General features: G+C 36.3%; 1 protein-coding gene across 1 annotated transcript; it reads right to left on the bottom strand.

The window, feature by feature from the left end:
- Positions 1–5,736: 5,736 nt before the first annotated feature.
- On the bottom strand, positions 5,737–10,550 carry LOC145785169 (uncharacterized). Its single transcript, XM_082596864.1, has 6 exons — positions 10,455–10,550; positions 9,453–9,566; positions 8,921–9,082; positions 7,893–8,029; positions 6,846–7,049; positions 5,737–5,938 (listed from the first exon to the last, which is right to left on the bottom strand). The coding sequence occupies exons 1-6, from the start codon at positions 10,548–10,550 to the stop codon at positions 5,737–5,739; spliced, it is 915 nt and encodes a 304-aa protein (XP_082452990.1).
- Between the last annotated feature and the right edge of the window lie 1,607 nt (positions 10,551–12,157).

The following is a 12,157-nucleotide window of genomic DNA, read 5'->3' as shown; positions in this document are numbered from 1 at the left end:
CTTCTGCCTATCTTTAACGATATCGACGCATAAGATGTTTTTTAATTGCCAAAAATTTTACTTCGAAAGTAAGAAAATAGAAAATTGTCAGCCAAACAGGTATACCTTGACTCAACAAATCGAAACTAACATGGATTATGTGTTTTTATAAACTACTTCACATGTTGGCAGTAAATATTTAAAAAAGTTATCGGGAGTTAAAAAAATGATCATTTTTCAACTAACCCCGTCTTCCAACTAACCCCACTCTCCCCTACATGTATTACATAAAAGATATAAAAAATGTTTGTCTCAATTATTTATTTGAATACAACTCACATCAAGGTAACACTTTGCCCGACGAGCTTTGAGCGAATTAAACAGAACACATCTGTGAGCGAATTAACATACAGTAATTAGAAAAACTGTCGCAGTCGCCGCTTTTCTCTACCAACACCAAGAGTCTTGGCCTTGATCCAAGACTAAAACGAAGAAAGTCTCATGATGCAACCGGCCGAATTCAGAAATTTCGATTGTGACGTAATCGACTGTTTAGCAATGGCTGCTTTGACACTAATAATAGCCATGCATTCATGCAAGATCACAATGTGGCTGGGGAAACAAACCCCTACGATGCTACAAAAAGACTATAATTTATCTTTATCATGATGAAATATTTGAAGAAAAAGTTTAATTAAGCCATTGTAGGCTAGTAATTAAAATTTTCAAGCAATTTTAGAATTATTTTATTATACATTTGCTTCAGGCTTTCGCGGCCGCATGCGGCCCGCGGGCCGTAGTTTGCCCACCTCTGGTATAGCCTACTATCATTAAACTGAAGATTGGTTATTGGTGATAAGTTGTTGGTTATCAGGCTTAGCCTATAGCCTACAGGCCTATTAATTTTGATTGCTACTCTGTTACTGTTCATATGTAACCTGAGTCCGGCTTTTACTTCTATGAATAGCGTGTTTATTGCATCAAAATAAACTGACCTTTTAAGGGTAATATTTTTTTAATACAAAAATTGTTCAGCCAATTTTGATCCTGAGGCTATGTCAGCCTACCAAATTTAAGTAAGAACTTATATTAAAAGCGGTTGGTGCATTGTAACCTAACCGTTGCATCAAACTAATTACGTTACTCCCTTCACGAGACGGCTGCTTCTCTACCTGAATGCACCTCAACGTGCATGGCTGAACAGACACTTACATTCCATTCTATTAAATTAAATGACCCGACAAGATTTGTTAGGATTACAGTAAACTACTGTAGACGTAACAAAATGTTATTATGCTGTTGGTGGTAAACCTACAGTAGGCTATGTTGTGAGAAAATGTCTCATACTGTTGTCACTCAACTTTTAGAAGCCCACAACAAAACGTCTTGTAAAACTGTGACTTGTCACATCATTGGGCAAGTGATAAGACTTTTACAGTATCTAACAGTCGTGAAAAAACACGGTTTCTTTCTTTGTCAAAAACGCTGGATAATTATGATAATTATGTTTTGTTGTCGCTCGGTCTATATTTCACTGTAGTAAAAAGTTTGTACTGTAGGTTCATGCATTGTGTAAATCAAGTCTGCGTTTTAACCGGAGAGCTATTTCGGTGTTATAAAACTCTAGTAGACAAAGATTTTAACACCTGCAATAATTAAGTGCAGATCTATGCAAAATGTGTGAAATTAAATCTCAAGCATCCTGACAATGTAAAAAATGTAATACAGATCTTCACACTTTGTTGGTTGTTAAAAACCTATATAGCTTTTTCATGAACCATAAAATTACTGCTTTTTGTATCTCAAGTACCCAAAACTTAGTGTTAGGCTACTGTTTATTTTGATGATCAAATTGAATTTCTGCTGGCATTGCAATGGTTAAGTGAGCTTCAATCCAAAAAGAATTTTTTGAAAATAACTCACTCAATAAAATGTCATTGAAACTCTTTCAAAATACCTTTTGATCCGCATTCAGTGGCGTAGCCAGAAAAAATATTTGGGGGGAGGGGCAAATATTTGATGGATTGAAGAGAACGACAAAGTACTTGATTAAAGACATCGCCATCTGATGTGCAGTGGCGTATCCTGGTGGGTTAAGCAAGGGAACTGGTGGGGGGGTAGAGCGTGCCGAAGGCACGCGTTTCCTAGGGGGGTCCGGGGGCATGCTCCCCCGGAAAATTTTTGCAAAATTGCACTCAAATAATGGATTGTAGCGCTTTCTGGAAACACTTTTAGGGTAATATTTGTATGAAATTTATTAGCAGATAAACAGCTATTAACTTATTAAAGGTAGGTCTTGCACACAAACGGGCAAAAACTGCGGCTAAAATTAAAGAACACTAAAAACTCAGCTACACAAAAACTCAAAAACTACACAAAAACCCAACAGAGTAAGCGATTCTAAAATTGCTTCCACAGATTAGTTAAAAGAAACGTAAATCGCGTAAACTTTGTGCGATTTACGATATGCAAAATTTATTGGTGTCTTTCTGTGTGTCTAAAACAAGTCCTGGGAGCGTAAATAGCCAGATGTTTTCGAAAACGATATAAATTTCTACAAGTTTTATTATATTTTCAACAAAGGGCTCAACTTCGGAATCCAAACTTTGAAAATTTGGGGGGGGGGCATGGCCCCTTTCGCCCCCCCTGGCTACGCCTATGTCCGCATTGTGCCAAAAACATTTCCTTTTTTTCTCTTAAGCATTTTCTGTACAGTCCAGTTTATTTCAGTTAGAGTGGCTCTATAGTCTGTCCACCATTCATAAATGCAATGTATTGGACTGTAGAGTGTGTTAAGCTTGTGAATCATATGCAAGGTCAATAATAATCGAAAATATACGGTAACTTAAACGTTTTTCCAACGTGGTTAAGTAAACGATGTTGAACAATCTCATTTATACTTCTTTTCAAAGTTTAACAACAACTACTTCAAAAATCTTAATTTTGGACACTGTTTAAAAACAGAAATACTGGCTGGTTTGTATGCTCATTGCTCAAGCATTTGTGGTTATATGAAAAAAAAACACTTCTACCATTAAGCGGTGGGATGACGCACTGAATAAAAAGCTCGCTGTCCAATCATGCGATCCTGATTCGACTCCAAGCTCAAGTTGGTTTTTGAAACATATTTCTCGTTTCTACCCAGGATGTAATAAATTGAGTAAGCGTAGTTGCTCAAGGAAAGGTGGCCGACAGAAAGGAACTGACCAATGGCTGCCCTACTGTCATTAGTTTCGGAATATAATACGAACCTCTTCTTAAAAGATAAGTTTTTGTAACAATGATGATTTTATTTTCTAGGAAGATTGTTATTTCTTTCTCCAAGGTGGTACTGTAGCATACACTCTTTGCATCCAGTAGCAGATCCAGGGGGGCATGTAGACACGTGCCCCCTCAATAAACAAAAAGCGTAGACCTATTACTTTAGTCTATTCAGTTTTTGCACAATTTTCTCGCTTGTAGGCCTACAATCATATTTCATTAATTTTTTTTTTTTTTTATAGTGACATAAAGAAGTTGTTTTTAACACTGTTCTGTGTTTTAACAGTGTAACAGTATTATGTGTTTTAACACCTTACGTAGGCCTATGCCTACGTAAGGTGTAGATATTTTTGTGCTCCAAAAAACTAAAAAAATAGCACAATATTTCTTATAAGTAAACACATTGCTCAACTCAACTGGTAGGCTAAAAAGTTAACAATTAAATCACCGTAACCTAGGCCTGGCAGGCTCTAGCTGGGGGGCGAGGGCTGACACTTTGCGTATAGCAGTATTGGCCCTTGTTTACTCTTCGGTAGACTACTGTGCAGTGTGCACCTATTTGGTGCCGCAGTGCTCACTGCCATAAATAGTGTCCTGCTCACATTGACCGGATGCCTGCGTCGCACACCATTGGACAAACTTCCCATTTATGGCATCCAACCTGCTGAGCTTCGTCGCGAAGAAGCCATTCTGTCGCTCGGCCGACGGGCACTGGAAGCTAACCATATTCTTCACCACAAGATCTCTGCTTTCTCAAGCAAACACCTTTGTCGAATGAAATCAAGACACCCATTCGTGCCAGCAGCTCAACTTTTGATGAACGAAGCTGATGAATAAGCATCTCTGCGGCTACTTGGGCGCACAATAAATGGAATTTTGAATTGAAGTCAAGTACCACGTCTAGACTACATTCGTTCATCTTCGACGCCGACACACTCCCCATCGGCCTGACCCCAACTGTCAGTACAAGCAACCTTGTCGAAGAAAAGGTTATCAGCAAATTGTTCGTAAATAGTTGTTCGTAAAACAATTGTTCGTAAACAGTTGTTGGTGAAATGAAATCAGTAAAACAATTTTTCGTAAAGCATGTCTTCGTATACATCAAATCTCAATTGCATGCACGAAGAAATGCTTTGGGAAGAATTATTTTACAAAGAATTAATTTTACGAAGAATTATTTGCGAAGAATTGTTTACGAAGAATTGTTTTACGAAGAACTGTTTACGAAAAAAACGTCGGACACCGAAGAAAAGAAAAACTTTTGTAAGAATACTATTTTCTATTTTGTGAGAATGTTATATTCCAACTGTGCATTCAACACATTTAAAGTTTCAAATTTAGATACATTTAAATGTCGAAACAACTTGTGTATGTTGTTGATTCTTTTGGCCAAATGTAAGTGTTTTGCTTGAACCGCTGCTTGATCTCTGGCTGCACTGCCCCAAAATACAACCCAAACAATCCACCTGCACAAAACGGGTAAGATGATAATTTTTTTTTTCTAATCAATAAAAGTTTATGATAAAGGTTTTTCTATTCTATCTGCGCTGTTTATGTTTACGCATTAAACACGCGAAACATACATTATAGCAACATATCACAAGATAAATAAAGTGACTTGCGTTCTTTTGGTGACTATGGGCTACTAGGTTACCTCCTGATGAGATGATATCTATATAGCTTTTATTACCGCTCATCATCCTTAACATCAGGAGATAACCTAGTAGCCCTTAATCACCAGAAGAACGCAAGTTATTTTATTTATCAAATACCTGGTGAACAGTTTCATTCTGTCTTTGATATATCACTAGATGTTATATCTTTAGTTTTTAGATAGAAATTGCATGAAAAATACAGTCAATGTTTGTTTCACCTGTATGGACATACAATATTTTCCTTCCTTTGAATCGAGTTGGATTATTTTCAAGCTCCGACAACATGCCTTTGACAGCTTTTCCAGTGTAGACTGGATCACATATTATTCCTGTGGCGCCGGAAATTTTCAAGTAAAGCTCTAGAAGCATTTTGTTTTATTACACACAAAAACTCATAATGCACGCTAACCACTTTTTAATGCACTTTTTAGGTTAACTCTCTAATCAATCAATCAATCAAGTTTATTTCGGTATAGCTCCACATTCATTTTCAATTTACACATCAGTAGATATAACAAATCGCTTTTTTGATATGGAAACTACACCATGGAGGCACCGAAAAAACCATGCGGTTATCTAAGTCAAGGTGCCCCCACATGAGATACTAATTTAAAAGACATGTGCTTTTAAAGTCGGCTACTGCTATTTATGAAGTCTTCCACTGCTATAATCAGATCGACATAATCACAAAACGTTACATCGTTTCGCAAGTTCAACATTAATTTCAGAGTCATTACGCTAGCCTATTTGTTTTTTTCTTTTTATAGGAATGTTGTCAGTATGGTCTCTAATTTTTCTCATAAACAGTTACTTTGTTAATCGATTTTAGATTAAATGTCCTTCAGTTTGGTTGGATTAAATCAAGAATCATATAAATACCTCTGTCCTCACTCGTACTTATAGCATAACCAGCTCCCACATGACAATCAATAACATCTACGATATCTTCAGCCTTTGTATCCATAATTCCAACTTTTGTCAGCATAGCATCCACGTGGCTATGCAAGAATTTCTTGTCGTGTATGACGCTTAGACCATGAACTCTGTAACAAAGCGGGCATCCAAAACTGATTTGTAGACACTATTGCTAACAATTGTAAAATTAATTTTCCTAAACAAACAACGCAATATGAAGCCATTCATGCATGACAACTGAATAAGGCTATTCAAAATAAGGCTATTCAAAATAAGGCTATTCAAAATAAGGCTATTCAAAATAAGGCTATTCAAAAACTACGTTACACATACTATATTTCGACACCACGTTAGTACGGACGGTTTTTTCACTTGAATAGGAAAGAACGCTGAACGAACCTAACAGTTTAAACGAAAAAAAAACATTGCTTAACAAAATATTAAGTTGTTTAAAATATTGTAATGAAGTTTCTAGGACGTTAACAACCAAACGCTTCTTGACGGACGAAATACCCTTGTATTAAAAATAAAAAAACGGTCAACATGAACACTTACTACTAATGATAAATGAAAAGATTGGGTTCATGTGGTTTGTGCTGACACTTCTGATCCATGTTATATCATTATGATCATTGTATGCAGTAAGTAATTATGTATTATTATATTGTAATTATTCGGTAATGCAATTACATGAAAAGAAATCTGTTAATTATTGAAAACTTGACAAACACAATTTTATAATTGACATTTTTTGTGGTTGATCCAAATTGCAAAACCTTCTGGTACAAATTACTCTAGACTCCAGATAAGTAACTGGAACCAGATTTATTGTTTCCTTTTTAATAATTTTAGTACGTGTGGTAACTTAATTTTTGACCGACACTCGGTAGATATGCTGCGCAGTGGCAGTGTATACCTGTATTAAAAAAGTAAAAATAATTTTCTGGAAACATCATTATTTTCTTCTTATGGACTTCAAATTACTTTTTATGCAGTACAATAAAAATATGCTTTCATATTATCAATGATATTTACTTCAATTTTTGCCCGGTCAAGTGATTAGCAATTGCCAATCCAGCAAGAATTCCTCCTGTTCCACAGGCCACTACAATGTCTTTAAAGTTCTCCAAAAGGTTGTTTTCATTAATCATTTCTTCCCATGCGTTGATGTAGCCAAACAAGCCAATTGCATTGGATCCACCCATAGGAATGCAATAAGGTACATCTCCTGTTTCTTCTCTGTAAACGATTACATCACCAAATAAAGCAGCTGCATCACCATCATCATGTTTTTATTCATCACCATCAACGCAAACAAACAACACCCCTTGCCTGCTTGCCGTAACATGGCAGGGATCTGGAGAAAAGTTCAAGCGACAAAACGCGAACAAAGTGGAGAGTTTTTTTTTTTTTTAATTTAATTTTACCCCTGGTCTTAGGTTACAGCAGTACATCTTAAGGCCTTTGGTAGAAACGTTTGACATTCCTGTCCAAAACAGATCTTGTCATTAAACTTTTCACAGTGTTTAAAATTAGTTTTATGATACAACATAGAACACAACTAAACGGCTGTAGTTTAAAAAAAAATTTAGACGTAAATATTTCCAGTGGAAAATCCGACGTTATTGTACGGAAAATTATGTAAGGTCCGAAAGTAGGCTATTTCTATCGTGGAAAAAAGGCTGCACAGGCAAGGCCTATTATTATTGGCCTGAAGATGTTACTGTCAGGGACTTTGATCTGGAGTAGATTTTTACATGTAGCCTACCGTACTGTATTCGCTGGAAAATAATTACAAAAATATTAATGGTCTTCACTGCACGAATGGGCAAAAAGCCTGTGAACGTATCGAAATGGTTTGGGTTTAGACAAAAAAATACAGTAATGTCGTCCAACAAGAAATAACGATCGTTGTGTACAGTTGTTAACAAATTTAGCAACTTTCAGCCATAGTCAATTGTGTGTATTTATAGGAGTAGCAGAAATTCGTCTCCCGCTTAATACGCCCACCCTCTAAGAAGCCTAAATCGTCCAGTTCCGAGATAGGCTTAATAAGCCGGGTCTACTGTATTAGCAAGTTACCTTAACAACTTTGCTAAACTTTCTTCCTTTGGCCTGATTTCAGAGAAATAGTCCACTGCGTTTGGTATGATGTAAAGTGTGCTGTTACTGAATATCACTGGAAGAAGGTTTCCAGGATTATTAACAACATCTTCATTCTGCGTTCATAATGAGTTACTTTTTCAAACAGATAATGCAATTAGCATTATGATTCTCATAGTAACTAATTTGTTATGAAGGCCTACTTTTTGAGCATTTGACATAAAGTGGCGGGTCCAGAAAATTTTAAAATTCTAAAAATTTGGAAAAAACACAAAATTTCTCTCCGTTTTTACAAAATTATCTCGCTCTCTCAACAAAATATCCTTGATCTAGTTAGTGGCATACAATACTCGGGTTTTCAGCAGTAAATATAAGGGGGGCGTAAATGTTTGTGCCTCCCAAAAACTGAGAATATAATGCAATATCTCAAAGTAAAACTCATTGCTCACTCTAGTAGTCCGTAATAAAATTAACGTATTTCAGGGTTTTAGAAGTATGAGGTGAAAAGTGCCTTGAGTTCATCGGCACAAATGATAAAATGGGGTACCGGGAACCGATTTTTGAAATTTTGCTGAAAGGCTATTGGAAACCTTCGATTTTAAGCCTTTTGGCTCTAACTTCTACTGAAATCTAGTTTTTAATTGAATAATAAATACAAAGTTAGAATCATAAGCAAAAAAGACAAAATACGCAAAAATCGACTAAAACAATTATTTTGGGAAAGCCCCACCAGACAACCTTTACACTGCTTTTTTTTATCTTAACACTTAATTTGTTTATTTCGCTTGGAAGTTTTGTGTGGACATGTTGGTGCCCCCCAAATTTTGCTTCAGTGTGTACAGTAAAAGGGAAAATTTAAGGATAGTGTTGCCGGTAATGGATGTTAATTGAATATATATTTTTTATTTCACACAAACTAATCGTCACAAATTGTATTATAGTAGCTTATAATAGCACTATTACAAGGTTGGTTCCATTGAAATTTGGAAAAAAATTAAATAAATTACCATTTTTTGCTCTCGGCTGACTAAAATGTGACAATCTAAGTTCAATTCTCTTGCAGCAATCGCTGTAGCTCGACAGTGGTTTGATCGGATGCTTCCAGAAGTGATAATCGATTTGCATCCTTGGGCTATGGCGTAACCCAATAAAAATTCCAATTTGCGTACCTTAAAATAAACATGTTCAGTGGATGTACCCCAATGCTTTCCAATCGGGGTCTACAGTTTTAAGAGTGTCAGTAAATTAATTAAATTTTGGAAAAAAGTTTTAAGCTAAAATTTCAGCAGCAACATTCATATATTTAGTAGCCTACCGATGTTGTAACAGTTTCTTTCATAATCGCTCGTAGGCTATAGATTTAAGGGTTTCCAAGCTTGATACAAATTTTCTAAAAAGATTTGTGTTAAATACAAACAAACCGTTAAAACTACTGTAATAAATTATGGCATCCCAAGATAGCAGCTGCAAAACGTTATTAAACTATTAATTGATTGATTAGCAAACTAATAATATTTTCAAGGTTTGTAAAGAACTTACTTTATTTCCAGACAAAGTGCTTCCAGTCATATCATCTCGCTTGATGAATATTTCAAATCCGTTTGGTACGTTTGGAATATTCCACTGGTGTACTGGTGTGGGTAATGTTCCCAACTAAAAAAGATTATAAAATAGACTATGGGTACAACCATGTTAATGGCATGCAGTCCCTCCAGGCCGCGGAGGGAAAAAACGACCGTTTACGGGCGCATCAATAGCTCAGCCCCGGTAGCTTACAGTAGATGGTAAGCGTGTGACTTCATGAACGAAGAAGCTTCAAGATCAAGCTGCGCTGGTTCCACTCAGCTAGCGGTGTGCGCTTGAGCAACGCATTTCAGGACTGCTCTCAATTCAGCGGCACGTAATGGATGGTATAATTCACAGGCAACAACATTTCAACAATCGGAAAACTTCACTCTGTCAATCTCGGTAACTGGCCATGCATCAAAAGGGTTTACAAGTATGCAAAACTACCAGAAATAACCTATCAAGGTTTTGTCAGTCCCAGGATAAATATTTAAAACCCAACCAAACTAACAATACGAACAAAGATGGAAATTCTGCAAAATCCTCGTGGATGGAAAAAATTCACAAACAAACACATGTCGACAAACGGAAACTTCACTGTCAATTTTGTTAACCAGATCTTCATCAGCACTTCAAGGCTTTTACAAGCATACCAAACTTCTAGAATTAAGCTTTCCAAGAGGCTTTCTCAGTCCGAGAATAAAGATTACAAAGCAACCTATTAGAAATAACTTGTTAAAAGTTTAAATGATTAAAAATTTTAAGTACTGTGACTATTTGATGCCAGAGATGCAAGAGTTTGGTAGACTGCAGGCAATGAAAAATATTTTTAAACCTATCACTGTGACTTGTTTAAAGTACGTCGAGGGTGAAAACATAAAAATATCACATAATGTTGAAGGCCATTCCTCGTATCCGAAGAGGATGAAATCTTTGCAAACACATGTATTTCTTATACTGAAGTATAATACAAACCACAACTCTTTCTTTAGGAATTCCATCCAAGTGTCTAGCCCATTCAGGCGCTTCATATGGTACAACAGACAAATACTTGCTCATTTGACTCGGCATCTTTAGGCAGGTAAAACTGTTACGTAAAGAACAGGCATATGATCTATACTATAGGTAGATATAATATATGTCCTATAGCCTTATGAAGTAATATGAGTATGGCGCTGTAAGTCGAAAGCTTATTTAATGGGAAAAGTAAAACAAACAAAAAAACAAGATGTTGCGCTCAAGCGAAGACAAGATTACAATCAGGCCAAAAACATGCTTCACACTTTGGAGGCTCACCCGGACTACATACTGGAGGAGTGTCGACCAGAATTCTTGGAGAAAATCAATAATTTCTACGACTACAAAGCAATCATATCCAGAATAACTCCAATAAGCGATGAAGAACCCTCCAAAAACTTCTTCAAAGCAAAACAAAATTAGAGAAGCAGCTCTATCACTGAGATACACAATGCAAACAATACAACTCTCATCAGGAAAGCCGACATACTCAAAGAAGTACACAGCTTCTATCTCTCCCTATAAAGTGTGGAAGACGATATCTACTCTCAAGAACAGACCAGACACCTGAACATTTTGGGAGAGGCCAAAATTGATGAAGGCACAGCTGAACAAGCGGAGCAGCTGATAACTCTAAAAGAAGAAAAAAACCGCTATCGACTCTCTGTACAGAGATTCTGCACCACAAAATTTTGCTAATTGTCTACTGTATCTTACACCGCTGTCTACAAAAACACATCTACAAAAGCATTCAGTTACAAATGTAGGTCTACCACAAACATAGTATTTGCAAGAAAATTTTTGTCCAAGCAATGATGAAGCTTCAAGTAAATTATAAACTGGTAATTTTGTCATTATGAAAAGCTTGTGAGTAGCCTACAATCAAAATGCCATAAATTTTGAAGTAATAGGATGAACAAATTTTATAAAATGTTTTCTCATCCTGACTGAACGGATAAAGAGGTGAGATTTGTATCCTTCATAAGCAGCATCAACTTAATACTTTATAGATGCAGCTCATTAAATCAATCGCATGTTTTTTTCAAAGGAAACTTGATTGAATTTCCTGTTGGCAACAGCTGCAGCGCTACGGGTTGTCGCAGGTTCGGTATGTTCAAATGTTTGTTTCGTATTTTCCGCGAAAAATAGAACCAATTGCTTGAGAGACAGAAAATTAAAATTGATATAACGCAGCCTTCCTGCGGTAAATCCTACTGTACCTGCACCACAAGGTGTAAATTGGAGACTTTGAAAGAAAAATTTACCTTACAAGCATAAGTTGCACAACAACAGCCTGCAAACCGCATCACTATAAATGCGTCAGTTTTTATACAACAAATGAACTGCGTAGGCCTAATCTAAACTTAACTATAGGCTATTAAAACCTGATACAGGGATTTAGACCTGGCCGAATATGTCCAATCTTGCACCATAATTTGTAACTTGTTAGAATATAATTTTTTAACTGTAGCCTACCGTTAATTGCTTACATAGGCTACTAGCTAACAAATATTGTCTTTGTTTACTTTGTAGACTGCTTCTTTCTTCATCGTGTGAGCATCTTGGACCGAGGGTCTATCGTTTTACCACCCTAGATTCACGTTATTCCCGGACTACACTGGCAGGCTACAAGAGAGCAGCCAGTCTATTGTTTCGTCATA

The sequence above is a fragment of the Aplidium turbinatum genome, chromosome 16, assembly GCF_918807975.1.
Source record: "Aplidium turbinatum chromosome 16, kaAplTurb1.1, whole genome shotgun sequence".
In the NCBI taxonomy this organism is placed as follows: domain Eukaryota; kingdom Metazoa; phylum Chordata; class Ascidiacea; order Aplousobranchia; family Polyclinidae; genus Aplidium; species Aplidium turbinatum.
Note: the sequence above shows the minus strand (reverse complement) of the source record. Positions and strands in the feature narration are given on the sequence as shown.